Source organism: Phoca vitulina, unplaced genomic scaffold (assembly GCF_004348235.1).
Source record: "Phoca vitulina isolate PV1807 unplaced genomic scaffold, GSC_HSeal_1.0 scaffold24, whole genome shotgun sequence".
In the NCBI taxonomy this organism is placed as follows: Eukaryota; Metazoa; Chordata; class Mammalia; order Carnivora; family Phocidae; genus Phoca; species Phoca vitulina.
The window spans coordinates 16,149,458-16,171,976 of NW_022589727.1; the positions used below are offsets into that span (position 1 = coordinate 16,149,458).

The following is a 22,519-nucleotide window of genomic DNA, read 5'->3' on the forward strand; positions in this document are numbered from 1 at the left end:
AAAGTAATACAATATCTATGTTAACTATACTTCAATCAAAAATTAAAAATTTAAGTTAATTGAAATTTTTAAGAATGCTTGAAAGTTAAAAACTTGCTTATAGGATTTATAATTTTAAATATCTAAAATAGTTTTCCCAAGTGGAAAACTAACCATTTCAAATGTGCTCTATTTCTAACAACTATAGGTAGCATAAAAAACAGTAGTAAAGAAAATATTTTAATATTTACAAATTATACTTGTTTTCCTGTGCAATATTTGAAATATACACATTTTCTGCTGGGAAAAAGTGACCATTTTTATACAAAAAATACACAAAATGCTCATTATATGGTCAGAGAAATCTGTATCTTTTAGTAGCTCAAAAACTCCAAAATTGTATTTGTCTATTATACCCTCAGCATATTTCTTAAGCATATAATATGCAATATTTGTTAATTTCCACCTTCATCTGCTTCAATATATCTAAGCAATTCACCTGAAAGAGGATATAAAACCTGAATGATGTATAATTTAATAGCTAAAAAACACAGCATCTTGGAACTTGGGAACTCCTAGATCATCACATTTATTACTCTTCTCATCTTACAGAAAAGAAAACTAAAACTTAAAATTAACTTACTTCCACAGGTTACAAAGTATGCTGTTTGAACTTACAAGAACTGAATTTCATTATTTGTTGATAGCCTGGCTTTCTGGCATTCGCAATTCTAGTAACAATTTTTTATTTGACCAAAGAGTCAACTTTCTCTCCAAGGCCTTTTATTTTTTTTAAGATTTATTTATTTGTTTTAGAGCGAGAAAGAGTGCATGCAGGGGTGGAGGGGCAGAGGGAGAGAGACTCCTCAAGCAGACTACCTGCTGAGCCTGGAGCCTGACACGGGGCTTGATTCCAAAGCCCTGAGATCATGACCTGAGCCAAAATCAAGAGTCGGACACTCAACCAATTGAGCCACCCAGGCACCCCTCCCCAAGGCCCTTTTTAAGCTAAGGCATACAGAAAGTAATATAATGGATCTACTTGTTTCAGATTTATTATCATTACAAATTAAAAAACAAAAGCTTATCAAAAATCCATCTAAAATAAACCTCATTTAAAGATAAGTCCCATTTAAAACATGTTCTACAAATTCTTACAGAATTTAAGCTTTCATAATACTAACTTACCAAAAGTTGTTCCACCAGTTTCTTCACATTCTGCCCCATTTCTGGAGACTGTGATCCACTACATGCTAGTTTTATTAACATTGCAAGGAAGTTCTTACATTTCTTCACATTTTCTAGCATCGCCTAAAGAGAGAAATATAAACACAAATGTTAGCTGGAAAACAGAATTCAAGAAAATTTCTAAAGAGCTGTATTCATGTGAGATGGAAGTGGGAGCTTACCGGAGAAAGACTCGTCTGAACAGCTGCTGAGTTCTCTGTGTTGAGACTGGGCTCATTTGAGGGGGCAGCTGATGCTCCCAAACTTGAAGGCTTCAGGGTAGTTACGGAATTCAACGGCTTTACAGGAGTAACTGTGACAACATTGGCTGGCACAGCTACAGACTGAAATTAGAAGTAGTGCACATTTAGATACGTATTACTATGAACTGTATCACAGCAGGTGCCTCGTTTCACACTTAGCAGACTACACATGGATCGTGACATCTTTGCTTTCATGTTATGTTCTACTAGTCTAAGGCATCAGAACACTGTTGTAAGAGCTCTGGACTTCAGTAGATCTGGTTTTCATTCTCATCTACCTACCTACTTTATTATTATTTTTTTTATGTTCAATGAGCCAACGTATCTACCTACCTACTTTTCACTGACACCTACTGAGTGTTGACTTCAAGCAAGTTACTTAATCTTGCTAATACTTTGATTCTCGTCTGTAAAAAAACAAGGACAGAAATGGTACCTCCCTACTCTCCTAGGTTTGTTTGTGAAAAACAGTACCAAGTGCATGGTCCTCAAAACACATTATTAATACTTCTCTAAAAAGAATTTGAAATACTAAGTTTTTATATGAAAATACAGAATATCCTATTCCGTAATTTTCTGCTTTTTCTTAAGTATAAAGCAGAGAGATCTACTGATCATCTTATACTCAGATAAGCTGCTTTTATCTAGACTCTTAGAGTAAGCATAATGAATATTACAAACTGTGATAGCTTATTTTCACACTGAAAAGAATTTTGGTTATGTCTTCCACCTTCTATTGAAATGAGGTGTGATTATAGCACCACCCGCAGGATAAAAAGTTTAATACAAGAAATCACAAGTCAGGCAATAATTTAGACAACTCAGATAAAGCAAAAATCTTATTTTAAAACAAACACAAAGTTACAGAACATGAGTCAAGTTTGAGAGTGATGGGAGAGACAACAGTATTTACAACTGACCCAGAAAACTGAACACTGCACCATCATTTTAATTTAAATATTTGTATTCCAGAGGTATACAACACAAAAAGGTCAGGTTGCAATCACCTTCAAGAAAATTTCCTTTGGTAACGGTCAAAATAAGTGAATTCAAATGTACACCAAAATTTCCCACTTTAGAAAGACTGGAGCATATATTAGATGAAGCATGCTTTAAGGGTAAAAATGGGGAAAAAATTTAAAACACTGATTAATGGTGAAGAGACTAGAATGATGAAATGTCAAGCAAAAAAGGTAAAAATAACTGCACCTAATTTAGCGAAATATTATTAAAGTAGATCTCAAGGCAACAATGAAAATGAGTCACCTTCCTACTCCTAGCCTTAGTTCTGCTCTCCAAGGACAACTACTGTGCAGTTTCTCTGAATCCTTTTGGAGACTATCTAATAAACTTTTTCAGCTTAATCTACAGTAATTAAATACTCTTTCTTCAGTGAGTCTATATTTATACTCCGCCATTAACTCCTTATACTATTATATTAAAGAAAGCATAATCTAAAACTTTAGCTAGTGATTATGATTACCCTTCTGGACTAATGGGAAGGGTTCCTCTCCCTTATGAAGCAAAGTAAGAGCCAATGAAATGCGAGCTCAGGAAAAGCATCCTATTTTTTGTGAACATTTACGGCATTTCTACTTTCCTTGTTAATATTTTATAGCCTCTAGTACAAAATCTGTCCTTCACAACTCTAATATAGCTACTAGCTGCTGTACCTTACCAGATACCCGCACCTTCCAGGCCAATTCTTCCTCCTAAGAGGGACAAGGAGGTACACAATCCCAGTCTTACTCTACCTACATAATCCCACTGCAGTAATGGGTGGACCATCTTAAACTCAATCATAACTCCTGATATTGAAGCCCAGCCCATTCTATTTCCATGCTTTGCAAGACCACATTGGCACTGATTATGAATGTCTGGGGGGCATGACCTAGAAGCTGGCAGCCTAGTAAAGTATCAGAACAGCCAGCAGAGGGCACAGGTGAAGTGCAAACTCAGGCAATACTCAATGAAGATGGAATTCCATCCTCCAAGATTCAGTGTAAGCTGTATCAAGAAACTCTATGGTACTATGTCTCCAATAGGACAAATACATGAAAACCAAGGAGTAGAGGAGCAGAGGGATGAATGGAACCACTTATCATCACTCCCAAAGACGCAATGGGGGACCCTGTGCTTCCCATTTCTACCCACAGGGAACACACTTTCACCAGAGAACACAGCAAGAGTTCCCATAAGCTAGACACCATGGCTGCCTCCTGGGTACTTCAGGTTCCTGGTGTCTAAGGAACAGCAGTAAAGAATCATTATCATGGCAGGAATAATTGACCTGACATCTGGAATAGGTAGGGTTGCTATTACACAACAGAGACTGAGGAAGAATATGTGTGGTGAATCCAGGTGATCCACTTAAGCGCCTGCTGGTGTTTCTTTCCCCAGTTGTTATGACACCATGTCTCAAGAGAGCATGGTGAGTAGGACCTCAGATCGCTCAGGGATGAAGGTCTGGTCACACCACCAGTTAAGTTACCAAGACCAGCAGAGTTATTAATTGAGAATGGAGAGAATCTAGAATGAAGAGGAGAGTCAAGGAGGGAGATGATGAGTATCAGCAACAGTGGTGAAGACTGTAGTTCATCCTAGTAACCTCCTCTTCTTTGTTTCCCCAAGGAAGAAACCCACTGGAATTCCAAAATATCTGGTCTTTAACATATTTAAGGAAGTAGATCCCAGTGACACCAGGAGTAAACTGTGATATACCATTACAAGGAAATCTGTTTTGTCCCAGCTGTGGGGAATGCTATTATATAGCCCACAGATGTCAGTTCTTTCAGGATTTGTCTCAACTACAAAGAATTACCCTGCCCAACAGCACAACTTCCTTGTGGAGCTGACATCCAGTGACTTATCCCAGAGGGGGAATGAAGGCCCAGCTGACGAATGCTGGCACACAGTAGAACAACTCTGACAGGCCGCATTTCCTCCAGTGTTCACCCAGTTGGCAGAGGCTTTACTGGGCCTGCATCTAGTTCAAAGTCTTATCCTCCTTCCCTTCCACAGATATCGATAATTAATAAATACCTCCTATGCCAAAATTCTGTCCTGACAACTGCTTCTAGACCCTCTGACACATGGCTATTAGATGCATTTGTATTAATTTATTACATGCAAGTAAAACTGATATTCCAAGATCATACACGATGTTTATCTTGTGTTTTCCACAGCTCCAACCGTTCCCACTTTGATAAGTGTCACCAAATATCACTGAATTGCTTTCTTCAAGGTCACATGGTCATTGTGGCAACTTATACATCTGGCAGAAAATAGCTAAATGAGAAAGAAAGATGAGAGAAAAACCAGTGCATGCATGGACAGAAGTCAGTCACAACTTACTTGTACTGAGGAAGGCTTCGGAACAGTGGTTACAACAGTAGTTCCTATTTGTGCCAATTTTTTAACAGGTGCCACTGCCACTTTCTTAATTAACTGTGAACTAGAATTCTGGGGCGGGGGGGGAGGGAGGAGAGATAATAGAGTCATCAGCATTAGTAATTTTAAATCAATCAGTACTACTGTAAACATTAAACATTAAAACACTTCACCATAGCAAACTTCTTTGTTATAACTGGCTTTAAAACCTTAGAGATTTTAAGCACGTTTTCCACTATGAACCTAACTGGTCAACTGGCCAACTGACACCCACTTCGTTTTCCTAAGGAGGCAACTGATTTAACAAATAAATATCACAGTATTTTAGCATTAAAATCTTGAACTTTACTCTTTGGCTCATAGAGAAAATAAATGGATTCTTATTTAACATCTAATTATAAACAAAAATCTGCTAACCTATCTTCTCAACTTACAGCAGTTAGATAAAGCAAATTGGAAAGGAAAGGAGAAGCTGTCATTGAAAGATACAGTAACAGAGAAAATGGTCGAGAACCTAGAACCAAATACTAGGAAAGCACAAAATGGGGGCTAGTGGGGGAGCAGACAGAACTGGCAGCAAATATTACCACAGAATACTATGCAATCCTTCATTAGGATGAGCCTGACTCATCAAGAAAATGTTATACCACATTCAGCATTTTTTATTTTACCAGAGAAAGATGCCATTAAGAAAAATTTTTTATTGTATTTTTTCTTTTTCTTGTTGTAAAAAAAATTTTTTTTTAACCTCTGGCACACAAGATAAATTTTAGTTAGTTACCTGGAAAAATTATCATGTATGTAAAATTAACCATTTTCTAACAACACCAACTAATGAAATATTACAGATTTCTGAATTTCTTAAAAGTCAGTCCTGTAAGGTATGTATAAAAATGAACACCATAAACTGTAGTGTTAATATTTTATACCACAAATTAAAATTGAAACAGAATGATTATTTTCTTTCCATTCAGAGATACAAATAGCCCTTTGAACATTCCCTTGAGGACCATAAAATCTTTGAGTATGAAGAAAAATCATTAGTATTTTAGCAAATACCAAATGACAAAACCAAACACCTTAATTAACATGTTCAAAGAAAGTGGCTTAATTCAAAAAGTTGAGCAGAATCACCTATTATTCTTATTGACAAATACACATTTATAGGAAGAAAATAGCTGGAAAATTAAGGAGGATTAAAAAAACTAATAATAAAAAAATTAAAAAATAAAAAAAAACTACGGTATATTACCGGCATTGTACAGATTTTGACTGTGTGAGTATTCGTTGGTACAGCTGGCCTTGAAGTTATGTTAGTAGTGGTCTCTGCTCTTGTCACAGCTTGCTGAGGAGATACCAACATCAACTGGCCACTGTTACTTTTGATCAAAACTGTTCCTAGAGTTAGAAGAAAGCAAAATATGACTTCTAAGCTAATAAATGAAACAATCATCATGTATTTTGTGTTCTGACCACTTCTTTCAACACTGTAAAATGCTCTGAATAAGTGATTAATACATACTGAATTCCATGTATACTAATTATTATGCTACTTAAAAGGAGCCAAAACACTTTTCCTTCATGACATCAAACTATAGAACTACAGTAAGATGGTAATGGTAATGGAACCAGATTACACAAAGTAACCGATGGAATAAATTGGAGAATTCCAAAATAGACCCATGCAGATATGTTATATCAAATTCTCCTAGGAGGCACTGCAGATTAGTGAGGAAAAGAGCAACTATTCGATAAATAAGGCTGTGTCAATTAGTTATCTACATGGAAAAGATTAAAAGTTTCACACCACACAGAAAACCCCAAGGGCATTAAGAGTACAAAGGTAAAAAGTAAAACCTTTAAACTCTTAGATAATGTAGAAAATTATCTTTCTGAACTTGGAATAGGGAAGAATTTCTTAAAATAAGTCTGATGCATTAAAGTATATTAAAAAAATTTTTTTTTGTTTAGCAAAAGACACCATCAGGTAAAAAACAAACGACAAAATGGGAGACAATTTTAGTTCACTTATGTTCAAAGGACAAATATCCAAAATGCACAAAAGAAACACAAATGGCAATGACGAGGAAAAGTAAATTAAGACCACAGTGAGATATCACTTTATATATACCTAGAAAGACAAAAATTAAGAAGTCCAATGACAATATTAAGTGTTAGAGAGATGTGCAGCAACAGGAACTTTAACATCTTGATGACGGTAATATAATTTGGTACAACTGCTTTGTTCAACTTTACATGATTGTGCCAAACTGACTCCCATTTGCACACTCTTTAACCCAGTATTTCTAATCTAAAGAAATTCGTGTCCATGTCAGTAGGAGGCGCAAACAAGAATATTCATAGCTGAAGTTCCATTTCCAGAAAGGGAGCATGAAGAGCTCAACACACCTGCTCCCCAGCAAAGCAAGCATAACTGGTGAAAATTATTTTTAAAAACAACTATTTAAAGTCTTTGGAAATTGCGTGAAGGCATACAGAAAATGACTTCATTATTAATGAGGATTTACTAAAACTCAGTAAGCACAGCAAGAAACAGTGGCATCTCAATCACGACTCACTCCCTTTCCCTTCTCAGATCAGGCAGTGTGGCCAACAAAGGCCCCCTCTCTCTCCCTCCCAAGCTCCCAGTTGAGGGCTATGGTATCTCTCTGGGAGGAGCAGGCCTCCAGCATTTCTGATCTCCCCCACAATGAGCTGCATACAGCAGAGGACAAATTTGAGACAAGTGCATCCAGAGGTTTCTAGGCTTCTTTTATTCATCTCTACTCATAAAGGGAAGGCTCTACTTCAGCGATGGCACACTAAAAGTATCTGGACCTCACTCTCCCTCAATCCAGTTCTTTTGTAGGATGGAGGTTCCATGCTGGAAGAAGTAAGTAGATAAGACCAGATGGTGGTAGCCCAGTACCCCACTCCTAAAGCAGGGATACTGCCCACAAAGAAGCATTCCACAGTCCTGATCCCCACTCCAAATATCTCTATAGTGAAGCTGACTTTATTTCAACACAGTGTAGGGAAGCTCAAAGGTAACAGCACTCTCAAATACAACAAAAACAATTAAAAGAAGGATGGTAGCTTCGTGACAGATACAAGCTAGGCCTTGGCCTAGCTCTAGTTTATCAGAGAAAACCAGAAATAAAAACAGCTAAGAAGGGCCCTCTTGATGTCAGAACAAACCTCAAATATTAAAAGTAGCCTAAATTTAATTGGATCAGACTATGGAACAAGTTGGGCCCTATGGCATTGTTGAAAACAATAGGGTAAATGGCTGGCAAAGGTAGAGCCTAATACCTGGGTGTGATACCAAGAGACACACAGCTTAACAGAGAAATCAGAGAAAGAGAAAGTCAAGGAGAGCCCTGTCATCTCAGGGTGGCTGAGCTTATGCCCATGGTTGTGCCCTCTGAGGAGCAACATCAAAGGCTTCCCACTGTGGGGAAAAATAGACTTCACTAGAATAAACCAATCAGACATTTAAAAAAAAAAAAAATAAGCAAACAATAATACACTCAAGGGAACAGGGGGCAGAATCCAGAGTTGCTGCAATATATTAAATTTTTAAAGATTTTATTTATTTATTCATTTACTTGAAGGGGGGCAGAAGGAGAGAGAGAAGCAGACTCCCTGTTGAGCAGGGAGTCCAATGGAGGGCTCGACCCCAGGACCCTGAGATCATGACCTGAGCCAAAGGCAGATGCTTAACCAACTGAGCCACCTAGGCACCCCAACATACTAGTTTTGAATAACAAGTTACACAACATGCAAAGAAAAAGAAAAGCATGACACACAGGAAAAAAGGCAGGCAAGAAAAACCACCTATGAGAAGGACTGGCTGTCAGATCTAATAACAAAAACTTCAAAGTAAACATTATAAATATGTTCAAAAGACTAAAGGAGACCATGCTTAAACAAGCGAAGGAAGGTATGATATCATCAAATAGAGATGATTGCTAGAAAGATAGATATTATTAAAGGAAAAAAAACAACTTCGGTAGTTAAAAAAAATACAGTAACAAAAAAATCCACTAGATACCTCTGAAACAAATAATGCAATATATATAAAAAAAAAAAAAATCCACTAGAGGGGCTCAACAGTGAAACTGAATGAGTAGAAGATCAGTGAACTTGGAAGATAGATGAATGGAGATTATTAAATCCAAAGAATGGAGAGAAAAAAGAATGAAGAAAAATGAACACAGCCTCAGAGAAATGTGTACCACTGAAAGGCACAGCAACATAGGCATAATTTGAGTACCAGAGAGGGAGGACAAGAGAAACAGAAAGAGAGATAAAGAAACAGAAAAATATTCAAAGAAATAATGGCTGACAACTCCCCAAATTTGAGGAAGAATAATCTAGATGTCCAAGTAGTTCAACAAACTCTAATACATTCAAAGAGATCCACACCAAGACACTTCAAAATAAAAATGTTCGACTATTAAAAGAAAATCTTGAGAACAGCAAGAGAAAAAGGACTCCTTATTTACAAGAGATCCTCTACAGGATTAACAGCTGACCTCTCATCAAAAACAATGGAGGCCAGAAGGCAGTGAAATGACATATTCCACTTGCCGAAAGCAAAAAAAAAAAAAAAAAAAAAAATCAACCAACAATCAGATATTCATTAAAAATATCTTTCAAAATTGAAGGCAAAATAAAGACATTCCCAGATAGGGGCGCCTGGCTCAGTCGGTTAAGCGTCTGCCTTTGGCTCGGGTCAGGATCCCAGAACCCTGGGATTGAGCCCCATTTTGGGCTCTCTGCTCAGTGGGGAGACTACTTCTCCCTCTTCCCCTCCCCTCTTTTTCTCTCTCTCTGTCAAATAAATAAATAAAATCTTAAAAAAAAAAAAAAAGACACTCCCAGAATAAAACTGAGTGGACTGGTTGACTAGCAGACACACCATGCAAGAAATACTAAACAAAGTTGTCCAGGCTCAAAACAAGTGATCCCAGGAGTAATTCAAATTCACATGAAAATGAAAAAGGGCACTGGGAAAGGGTGATTACATAATTTGACAATATAAGTAAATGCTTATTAATTCTGCTTTCTTCTCTTAATTTTTTTAAAGAAATTGTGTAGAAAAATATGTATATAATTATGTTTTTGGACCCATAACATAAAAATGTAATATATTTGTGAATAACAGCAGAAAGGAAGTGGATGGGACTAAAGTTGTATCACACTAAGGAAATGACTTTGGTTGAAAACAAATGAAGAAAACCAGAAACGGTAACTAAGAGAGTAATAAAACAAATGCTACAAATATGTCCTGTGCTCCTTTCTTCTGTCAGTTTCTTTAAAAAACAAAAAGTTACATAAGGTAATAATTATAACAAGGTATTTGTTGGGTTTCTAACATATCTAGGTGCAATATGTAGAGCAATAATAGTACAAAATAAAAAAGGGGGAGGAAAATGAGCTAAATAGAAACGTTTCTATATCTCACCCAATTAAGTTATTATAAATGTGAAATAAATTCTTACTAGAATTTATTAGATATATATACAACATATACTAGATATATTTTGTAACCTCTAGAACCACTAACTATATATATTGAAAAATTATAAAGAAAACAAAGTGTCACACTAGAAAATATTCACTTAATGCAAAGGAAAGCAGGAAAAAAGGAATACAGGAACAAAAATGAGAGGATATATAGAAACAAAAATAAATGGCAGACCTAAACCTAACTATAGAAATAACATTACATGTTAACAGATTAAATAATCCAATCAAAAGGCAAAGTGTCAAACCAGACCAAAAAAAGATAAGGTCCAACTATATGCTGCCTACAGGAGACATACTTCAGACTCAAATATAAAACAAAGTTGAAAGTAAATGGCATATCATACAACAGTAACCATAAGAAAGCTAGCGTGGCCATACTAATATCAGACAAAATAGTCTAAAAGTGTTACTAGAGATAAAGAGGTGGCATATGATAATTGATAAAACACCCAATGGATCAGGAATATTGACAATTATAAACATTTTTGCAACAACAAACAGCCCAAAATACATGAAGCAAAAGCTGACATAAAGGAAGGGAAAAACAGAAATGCAACGATAATAGTTGAAAGACTTAAATACCCCACTTTCAACAAAGGATAGACAACTATATAGAAGATCAACAAGGAAATCAAATACTTCAACAATACTATAAACCAAACAAATCTAAAACACACCTATAGAATATTCTACCCAATAACAGCATTCTCCTTAAGTGCACATGGAACATTCTCAGTATAGACCACATGCTAGGACATAGAACAAGCCCCAGTAAATTTTAAAAGACTGAACTCATACAATGTATAGTCTCTAACTACACTGGAATGAAATTTGAAATCAACAACAAAAAGAAATTGGGGGAACTCAGAAATATTTAGAAATTAATTACTCCTAAGTAGTCATTTGTCAATGAAGAAATCACAAGGGAAATTGGAAAATACCTTGAAATGAGTGAAAATGAAGACATAATAAACCAAACTTTACGGCATGCAGATAAAGCAGTGCTTAGAGGGACATTTATAGTCACAAATGCAGTATTTAAAAAGGGGGTGCCTGGGTGGCTCAGTAAGTTAAGCATCCCAACTCTTGATTTTGGCTCAGGTCATGATCTCAGGGTCACGAGATCCATCGAGCCCTGTGTTGGGCTCTGTGCTGGGTGTGGAGCTTGCTTAAGATCCTCTCTCTCCCTCTCCCTCTGCCCCTCCCCCCACCCCCTATTCCTCCCTCTCTCTCTTAAAAAGGAAGATTCAAGGGGCAACTGGGTGGCTCAGTCAGTCTTACTCTTGATCTTAGCTCAGGTCTTGATCTCAAGGTCGTGAGTATAAGCTCCACTGGGTGTGGAGCCTACTTAAAAAAAAAAGGAAGATTCAAATCAATAACTTAAACTTCCGTCTTAAGATACTGGGGGAAAAAAGCAAAATAAAAACTAAAGCAAGCAGATGAAAGAAATTAATAAAGATTAGAGCAGAGGTAAATAGAGAGTACAAAAACAATTGAGAAAAAGAAAAACAAAAATGGGTTCTGGGAAAAGACCAACAAAATTTAAAAACCTTTACCAGACTGACTAAGAAAAAATAAGAGAAGGCTCAAACTACTAAAACCAGGAATGAAAGAAGGGACATTACTACTACTTTATAGAAAGAAGGATAATAAGGGAATAATACTATGAATAATTGTAAACCAATAAATTAGATGACTTACATGAAATGGACAAATTCTTAAAAACAAAAAACTACTGTAACTGACTCAAGAAAATAGGCTCAAGAACCTAGGGGCGCCTGGGTGGCTCAGTCGGTTAAGCATCTGCCTCGGCTCAGGTCATTATCCCAGAGTTCTGGGATGGAGCCCTACATCGGGCTCCCTGCTGAGCAGGGAGCCTGCTTCTCCTTCTCCCTCTGCCCCTCCCTGCCACTTGTGCTCTCTCTCTCTCTCTCAAATAAATAAAATCTTGGAAAGAAAAGAAAGGAAAGGAAAGGAAAAGAAGAGAAAAAAGAGGGAACCTGAAGAGGGCTCTAACAAATGAATTTAATTACTAATCAAAAAAAAGTATCCACAAGATAAGCCCAGGTCCACATGGCTTCACTGGTGAATTCTACCAAACATCCAAGGAAAAATTAATACTAATCATTCACAAACTCTTCCAAAAAATAGAAGGAAACATGTATCAACCCATTCTGTAAGATCAGTGGTACCCTGATACAAAAACCACATAAAGACATCACAAAAAAACTAGAGACCAATATGCCTTATAAATATAGATGCAGAAAGTCCCAACAAAGTACTAGCAAAGTGAATACAGCAGCACAAAAAAAGTGTTATACTCCATCAAGTAATATTTATCTCAGTGTGAAAGGCTGGTCTAACATACAAACATTACTGTAAAAAAGCATATCAATATAAGACAAAAACCCCAGGATCATCTCAACAGATGCAGAAAAAGCATCTGACAAAATCTAACACCCCTTTTTTCATGATGAAAACACTCAAAATAGGAATAAAAGCAAACTTCCTCAACCTGGTAAAAGAGATCTACAAAAAACTCACACCCAACATCACATTTAATGGTGAAAGACTAAATGCTTTCCCCTTAAGATGAGGAATAAGACAAAGATACCTGTGATGAGAAATGAGACAAGAATGCCTGCAATCACTACTTCTATTCAACACTGTACTGAGTTCTAACCAGGGTAATTAAGCAAGAAAATGAAATAAAAGGCATCCAAAGAAAGCAGTAAAACCATCTATTCACAGGTAATACGATCTTCTATGTAGAAATCCTAACAAATCCACAAAAAAAACTATTAAAACTAGTAAGTTCAGTTAGGTGGCAGGATACAGAATCAATGTATAAAAATCAGCTGTATTTTTATACATTTGCAATGAATGACTAAATGGAACAAAGAAAACAATGCCACTGACAATAGCACCAAAAATAATAATATACTGATAAATTAAACAAAATAAGTACAACACCAATACTCTGGAAACTACAAAATGCTTTTGAAAGAAATTAAAGATCTAAATAAATGGAAAGACACCCCATATTTGTGGATTGAGAGACTTAATACCTACTTTCCAAGATCATTAACAGGATTAAATGAGATAATACTTTCAAGTAGGCTTTTGAATTTTAAAGTTATCAATAGTAATAACTGTAATTAATACCAAAAGGTTCACAATCCAAACTTTTCTTCAACTAAATACTCAAAACTTCAGTAGGAAGTAGTATTAGAATAGTTGAAGACAATACTGAGAATAAAATAACAAGAGCTCATCTAAAGTCAATGCTCTTCTAACTGAAGTGTTTATCTATCCCAAAGGCCCAGTTCTAATGAGCAACAACCTAGTGAAAAGGACTTATAAACATATAAAGGAAACTGAACAATAGTCTCTTTTCTGAAAACCAGCTACCAAGTCTCTTTGAATCAAATCCTGATAAATTTGACTCATTTTCCAATCATAAAAGGATAACCAGTTTGCCTACTTATCCTACAGACATGTTGAAAGAAAGTAAACATACATTAGGTTACAGAGCACCTTTCCTCTAAAAATATTAAGATGTTAAAGTGTAAAGTGGTCCTGTGCTTATTCTCTATCTGGTACATAATTTAACAGAATACTCTACTCATCTGACCAGTGAACTGCTATGTCCTAAGATGACTTTCCTATTTTGTCTTGGCTACAAGTTGATCTGGATGGTGGCTCTGATTGCCCAACTTCCTAGCATTGGTAAATACTGACCCTGAAAGGATAGCAGACCACACAAATCTAAGAGCCAGAAAAACTTCAGAATTCACCTATTATAATTTCGTATCTATACATAATTGCCTGACTGGTGACCTTCTAGTCTCTACTGAAATGTAGGGTTAAGAAGGTGGAGATGTACAAATGCCACCCCTTCACAAGTAGAGCAGAAATACAAAGTTATTCCTTAATACAGAACCAAAAATATTCTTCCCATAATATTCACTGATAGGTCCCTTGTGCAAGCACACAAAACAAGCCTACTTTCATTTCCACAGGGCAGTCCTTTAAACACTTAAAGGCAGACAAACATACCCAAAGTTGTTTTCTTGCTCAGGCACCAGGGCCCCAATTCTTTTAATTTTTTTATATCATAGTTTCCCTTACTGAGCTTAAAGTCACTTAAATTTTTTTCCTCTCATCCCAATAATTGAGTGAATAAAAGAAAAACTTAAGGGGCGCCTGGGTGGCTCAGTTGGTTACGGCTCGGGTCATGATGGAGCCCCACGTTGGGCTCTCTGCTCAGTGGGGAGCCTGTTTCTCCCTCTCCCTCTGCCTGTTGCTCCCCCTGCTTGTGCTCTCTCTCTGTCAAATAAATAAAATCTTTATTAAAAAAAAAAAGAAAGAAAGAAAAACTTCAAATCAATCAGTAAGTTTTTATCCCAGATTCTACTATCAGTTATGGCACATCTTCTCTATTCTCCAGTTACACAGTGGATTTGTCAAAACAGAACTTCTATTAACTTTATTAAATTTCATCTTTTTTTTTTTTTTAAAGATTATATTTATTTGACAGAGAGAGACACAGCGAGAGAGGGAAGACAAGCAGAGGGAGGGGAGAGGGAGAAGCAGGCTTCCCGCCGAGCAGAGAGCCCGATGCAGGGCTCGATCCCAGGACCCTGGGATCATGACCTGAGCCGAAGGCAGACGCTTAACGACTGAGCCACCCAGGCGCCCCTAAATTTCATCTTTTAAAAGTAGGATCATATGTTTTCAGGTGGTTTTACCTTCTTTTTAACTTGCCATATTTGTTTTTACACGTCTTAGTTTACAAAAATAATATTGTTGGAGAAAAATTAAGCCCAGAATAACCCAAGGAAATTCTCAAAATCTCTTTAATTTCCAGGAGACGTACTGTGTCTATTTACCACCGCATCCATGGTAATGAGCATAAAACCTAGTATACAGTTAGCACTGAAATGTGTGAGTAGGTTAAAAAATACAGAACTTTAAAATACTTGTATTTCCTTGATCCAGAAATTCCAAAATTCTTGGAATTTGTTATCTGTCCCAAGAAAATAAGACACACATCACAATCTAAATATAAAAACATTCTGTTTACTTTTAAGTAACCTTTTTAAACAAAAAGGCAGAAGCAACCTAAATGAATAAAGAAAAGATTAAGTAATGGATTATGCACCCATTAAAATTAAACTTTTGAGGTTAGAACATACAAAATTGTCACTATATAATGATAAGTGGAAAAGAAGGATATAGAAATTAAATAATAGAATCCCAATTATGTAAAAAAGAAAAAAAATAAAGGAAGCATCCACACATTTTTTTCCCCAAAGAAATTAAACTTTGGGGGGAGTGAAATGTTCTCCATATCTTGGAGTGGTGGCTATATCTTTGTCAAATTTTTCAAAACTTACTGTAAATGGTTTCCTTTTTAAAATAAATATACATGTAAAAAACTGTAACTCCATAAAGTTTATATAAAAAAGGAAACTAAAAGATATACTCAAAACATTTGGGGTGATTTTTCTGTACTTTCCAAATTTTGAGTAACAGACATAAAAAAGTGGGGGCACACAGACACTGAGGTTATTTCAAAATCCATCCTTTGAAATTATAATAAAATCTTTTAAAAAATAAATTATAGTGAATTTGGTGGATGCCAATATACATTAGATAAACAGCAACCAGAGTACCTATAGCCCAATGCTATACAGGTACCTTAAATATTTAGGGCATGCCTGCTATGCAACTCTGTATTCCACACAAATGGTGTTCTTTAGAGTTCTGTGACATGTAGACCTATATTCTTAGTTAACTCACATGATACTTCTATGAAGAAGGTATGATCCCCTTCTAGACATAAGAAAACTGACACTGAGGATGAGGTTAATAAACTTGCCCCAAATCACAGACTAATAAGTGGTAGAGCTGGGATTCAAATCCAGGTCTGTTGATTCCAAGGCCAATGTTCTGCCCTTTATTGCTACACTTCACTGCTTTCCACAAGAGGCTAACCCACCAAGCCCCTTATCATCTATAAATGTGATTAGCACACCTAGTCCTTACTCTGAACTAAACTAGCCCTGAACTAATAAACCTTCCCAGCTACTCTATATTATATACTTACTTTACTTCACAAACTAACAAGAGCCCTCTTAGGCATAGTTATTCAGTAAGTAACAAATCTATATAACATTATCATCCACCCACATTTCTCTACATTTGAAGTCGATCTCTCTCCACTCAATTATAGGACTCATCTACTCTTACTGTTAATGAAAGTCATTAATGAAAGTCATTAATGAAAGTCTGGAAAATTACTTATTAGATTTCATAGGTAGATTTTTATTTTATTTTTTAATTTTTTTTTAAGACGGTATTTATTTGTTTGACAGAGAGAGAGCACAAGCAGGGGGAGCGGCAGGCAGAGGGACAGGGAGAAGCAGGCTCCCCACTGAGCAGAGAGGACCCTGGGATCATGACCCCAGCCGAAGGCAGACACTTAACTGACTGAGCCACCCAGGCACCCCCATAACTAGCTTTTTAAAATTAAGTATTAACATTGTTGATTATGCATTTTAATGATCTTTTGGGGATAAAATTTGGTAATCCTATGAAAAGATTACCTTTTGAAACAACAATTCCACTTCTAGCAATTTATCCTATAAAAAACACATTTACAAAACGGCACAAAAATACACAAAGATGTTTATTATAGCATCATTTGTAATAACAGAAAGTAGTGCAAACAATATCAATATCTACGAATAGCAAAGTGGTCAAAACATGATGGTACATTGATACAGTGGACTAGTTAGCAATTTAAAAAATGAGGAAGATTTATAGTTACTAACATGAAAAGGATAACACTGTTAATAGCAATACTCTGGTGAAGGGGGTATATTACATTTCAGTAATGCTTTTTTTTTTTTACATGAGCACATGCTGCTTTTGTAAGCAGAATGAGCAAAGAAATTAAAAATAAAATGCACTGGTATGTGTAATGGTCCTTGGTATCCCTTAGGGGTTGCAGCCCTATTTTCCTCTTCTCTCTCCACATATACTAATGTGTGCATTCAAATACTCTGGTGCCCTCTCTGAGCAAGGAACTTACTAGGTTCTGGGTAATAAAGTCAGTGACAGAGTCCTTACCCTCATGCAATGCCCTTTTGATAAAGCCAGGGTGGAAACAAGAACCGCTAGCTTATCCAGGAACTGGTTCAGGAATTTGAGAAAAGGTCCAAATCCTATGCCATGCCTGAGCATGAAAGAGTTGATGAAGAAAGACCTGAACCATTTAACAATTAAAATTAACTTTCACAGACTTTTGTACAGTATGACCATCAAGCAGAAGTTACCAGTTTCTGCCATAGCAAAAGCAACCAAATCCTTGATCATTATTATCAAACAAGTGATAGAAGAGACAAAGAATACCAAAAACAGAAAGAAGCGCAGTCTGGCCCCAAATCCCACATGTTCATAAAAGAGAAGACCGAGAAGATCAAAGAGATTACCAAAAACATTCGACAGAGTAATTTTCAGAGCTTTGCTATAGCTGCTTTCATTTCCTCACAATTCTGCCCCTTTTTATTTCCAGCCCCTGCTCCCTAGAAAAACCTGTGGTGCATATTTATACTTTTAAAAACCACTTCTTTTCATTGAGGAAATTCTGAAGTAAACAGAAATCCAATAATTATTATCTTGGCAAAAGAAAAGGTGACTTCTATGTGATTTAAACATCCCTGCGTAATCAATTACTAATCCTCAGGATATAAAAGAAATGGTACAAGACTTATAATTTTTTTAAAAGTTACTTTAATCACTGTTTCCATTTTATTCCTCAACTACTGGTTATCTTATTGTGCACCAATGGGAGCACAAAGGTTAGTATGGTCTTCTGCCACCTATCAGTTGAAATATTCCCAAAAGCCGTTCTTCAAAGTACCTCCCCACCTCCTCTCTAACTAACAATTCCTAAAGGCAATTTATCTCCTCTCCTGTAAGTTTTTCCACGGTCAATAACCTAAAATGTTTTAGTGTGGTGCACACCTACGCTGTGGTCCTGGTTTGCAGCTGTATAGCTCCGGCAAGTTTCAGTTTTGGTTTCTTTGTATACAAAAGATTAGGCTCTAAAATTCTATGTCACCGTTTAGCCCTGATGCTCAGTGAGGCAAATCCTACACACACAATAAGTGGTAAGCCCAGTATTGCGTAAAGAGTAAACAGACCTGGATTCAAATTCCCTGACACCTGTGAGGTGTCTGGCATTGGGCAAGTTATTTAACCTTAGAGACCTTTCCTTATTTCCTTATTCTCTACCTATTATGACCAACAAAAGAATATAAATAATATAAAGGCACCGTATGCCTTCGATTTGTGATGAGTTCCCACTTACCAAGTTTTTACTCTTGATAGTTTTTGTATTTTAATACTTTTTTGATTGTTTCTAAACAATCTTCACTGACTAGACAGGAATTTAGTTTTTAACAAATCAGGAGGTGATTTCATTCAAAAACATTCGTAACTACTTTGTAAGGATATGCAGGACGACAATTTAGAACTGGCAGAAAATGTATCCAGTGGCATACACAGCACAGCTAAGTGTATCTCCTGTACCGTACGAAACTGAAAGAGAACTTCAGCAAAAGTAAAGAACATTATCTTTCCACAATGTTCATGATTAAACAGAACATTAGCTACAAAAGAGCCTCCGTCATTTTGCCAGGGGATACTAAAATCTTGAATCCAGTGCTTCACTTCTTTACCACCCTTGCAGGTCTGAGTTCCGATTACTGCTAAGCAAAATAAATAGAAGACGATATAATTAAGAGTAGAATTCACTCCAAAGAATGTGATATGTGCTTTTTTCCCCAATGAAATTCCAAGACTTTCAGTTGAGGAAAGAAAGAAGGTAGAACACTCAAATTTACAATATGCTGAATGATCAGAAAGCAAAATCTTTGCATAAATCATGAAACACAGCCCAAACATGTAAACCCTCGGATAAAAAGTAGTCACAGACTTATTAACTGTAGCATCACACGCTGCTACAAATATAACAATCCCATGCCTCTGATCTGTCAACTCTGGCACTGCTCCCTATAAGAGGTGTTCTTCTGAAAATTACAATCATCACACATCTAAAGATTGTGCAGGAAGCAGCATTATTCATTTCTGGTACTAGAAAAGCAGTGAACTTATTTTAGCTTGCTTATATTTAAAATTCTCTTTCGGCCTTAACACACAAGAACTTATTAAATAAACTTTTTAAAAAAATATAGCTATCTAAACGTGTGGATATATAAATTGGTCTCTTCTCCACATAAAAATAAAAACTTTAGCTATATTCTACCTTCTCCCTCCTAGGAGCCAGTGCCTCAAAGGCCCTCCTGAATATACTGCTCCAGCGTTTACTGTGTCACTTGGGTGAAGAAATTCTTTCCTTAAATATGGAAAGAACTATGCAGTAATGATTCAAAGAGGCTATATTAATTGTAAAGCCAAATCACTGCCCTGCAAAGTCGATTACGACAGGTTCTCTTAGCTGAGTTTTTAGAGCTACCAGCAAGAAGGCACAATCCGGAGCTGCGACGTTTCCCGTGTCGCCGCTGGCTGGACCGATGGCTAAGCTGGAAAAGGTGATCGACATACCTGGAGGAAGCTGCAAATTAGCAGGCAACTGGATTGTTGTGGTGTTGGGGGCTTTCACAGCGACTATCTGAGGAGCAGGCAGCGGGGGGCCGCTGCTGAGTTTAGGAAGAGCACTGACAGGAGCCACTTTGGTCACCAGGGTCCCCACGGGGGACCGCAGGGGCTGGGACACCGTGGACTCCACGCAGACACTGACAGGAGCCTTAGTCACGGCGCCCAAGGCCACCGGGGTGCTCTCCGCACGGACAGGCACAGTCCCAGCGGGGGCCATCGTCACGGTCCCGGAGGCGCTCACACCGGCGGGGGGGGCGGCGCCGGCCGGTTCCGTGAGGCCCGCGGGCATCCCCAGGTGGATCAGCGGCAGCTGCGACGCTGCCGTTCCGGGAGCAGAGGCGAGGGGAGGCTTGACAAGCGGCAGCCGACTCCAGAGCAGTTCCGGCTCCACAGCATCGCTAGGGAGAGGCGCAGGGGCCGCGACACAGAAGTCAGGGACTGGCGCCGGCTGCACACTGAGACCCGCGCGTCCCGGACCTCCCTCTGGTCCGTGCGGCCCCGGCTGCAGCGACACCGGCTCGGCCGCTCGCCGCTTCCTTAGCGGCGCTCACACGTGCGCTGGCTCAGCCCGGCGCCTCAGCATCGGGTCCCGCAGCAGCGGAGCCCGGCTGCGGGGTTTCCGGAAGGGCGTCACTTCGGCTCCCACCACCCAGCAAAACTCTGCGCCCTAGTTCCCCCGCCAGAAGTTTCAAAACTACAAACCCGAGCGCCCCAAAGCCCCCTACACACACTCGGCGTGGCCCCGCCGCACGGCCACGCCAGCCATGTTTATATAGCCACGCGGAGACCTCGCGCACGCGCACAGGCCGCCGCCGCCGCCCCGGGCTTCCCCCGGAATCCGGCCCTGTCATTGGCCACAGACTGGAATCGCGCTCGTGACGTCACTAGGGACGGCTCCAGAGGGCGTTAGAATCTTCCCCAGCATCAGGAAGAAGCAGGGTCAAGTTGCCAAAAACCTACCACGTGGGAGGGGCAGACCGCACTTGGAGAACTGCGACATTCGGGTTCCTCTCCTTGGTATCCCCAGTGGTATGTTCCTTTAAAATCCAGGAGTGTAATTTCCACACGCTTTTACTTTGAGGAAAAAATGGGAACTGGCTTCAGAGAATGGTAACTCAGTAAGACTTAATCACGCGTCCTCTTGTTTTTCTGCGAGCTTTGCCCTAAAGCGTCGCAAAATGAGCATTACAATTGACATTGTGAAAAAAAATGTCCATTTCTTTCTTTTAAATGTTTCAGAATGGCGTATAATTTTATAGCCTGTAAAATATGCCTATTTTCCTATGACTTTAGAGTTGAACTGCCCCAAGGGAAAATCGTTTTCTTCCATTGGGCGGCTATAGATATCTCTTGTCACCTCTAAACGTAAATTGTTTACATTTTGTATCTCCTTGAAAACTGGAACAGTGTCTTTTGATTCCTACATCCTCAGATTCTAGCAATTAGATTTTAACTGCAATCCTAAATATTATTTGAAAAAGTGAGAAGTGTTTGTTAAAGGAATCAATTAAGTCCAATATACGGGAAAACTTGCTCCTTAGAGATCTAGTTAGAGAAGATGCCTTGATTTCAGGCTTTTGTCGGAAGATTATGTTTGTAGGAACCGACACTATAACTGAAGGAGATTTTGCAAGTGGGCAAGCAAGGTGATCTTTACAGCTGCTAGTTTTCTCCCTCCCTGTAAACTCCAATGGACAGGATCTACTCACAGCCCTCAAACTTCACTACATTTGCTGTCTCTCCCATGTCAACCAGTCCAAATCAAGAAACCATCTTATGATTCAAATCATTTACAACCTTCCCCATTCATGAAGACTAAATGATCACGTGGTCTCTAGAAAACACAGTGGAGTTGGGGAGAGGGTAAATTTATGAAGGGCCCCTTGTGTGCTGGTCACTAAGAGGTATTTTGTTTTGTTTTTAACAGCCGTTTCATTGTATTGACTTAAAAACTGCAGTTAGAAGAGTAATTTTCCAAGGAACTGGGATCCAAAAGTCTGTATGAAACCAAAGTACATCTCTTTCCATTATCTCCACAAATGTGTAATTCATCATATATCCCATATGCCCCTGGCAAAATGCCTTGCATATAAAAGTGTTTAATAAATATTTGCTAGATGAATTAAATAGACCTATGCAACATTTTCAGTGAAGCAATAAGGTCTAATGGTTTCGAATCTCAGATCTACTTTTTACTAGCTGAGCAAATTGTTTAGCCTTGTTTTTTTCTCCATAGAATGTAATTCAATAAATACTGGTAGAGGGAAGGCTCAGAGTTTGCTCTGAGGACTCTCCCTTTCTAAACTTTCATTAGACCCCACCCCCAACTCACATACTTTGTTTAGACATGTAAATAACCTCAATCAAGTTTCAAAGAGGGTTGGCTGAGGAAGTACAGCTTTCTCTTTAAAGTGACCTTGGACATTTTGTTCTAA

General features: G+C 37.9%; 1 protein-coding gene across 1 annotated transcript in view; it reads right to left on the minus strand.

Annotated features, from left to right (window-relative positions):
• TAF4B (TATA-box binding protein associated factor 4b) overlaps positions 1 to 20,861 on the minus strand; it is a 124,588-nt gene extending 103,727 nt beyond the window's left edge. The window contains exons 1-5 of the mRNA XM_032421293.1: positions 20,031 to 20,861; positions 6,112 to 6,257; positions 4,824 to 4,931; positions 1,389 to 1,550; positions 1,168 to 1,290 (exon numbers count right to left, since the gene is read on the minus strand). Coding sequence (XP_032277184.1) covers positions 1,168 to 1,290; positions 1,389 to 1,550; positions 4,824 to 4,931; positions 6,112 to 6,257; positions 20,031 to 20,373 — 882 coding nt within the window. The 5' untranslated portion in view covers positions 20,374 to 20,861. The remainder of the gene's footprint in view (positions 1 to 1,167; positions 1,291 to 1,388; positions 1,551 to 4,823; positions 4,932 to 6,111; positions 6,258 to 20,030) is intronic.
• Positions 20,862 to 22,519: the final 1,658 nt, after the last annotated feature.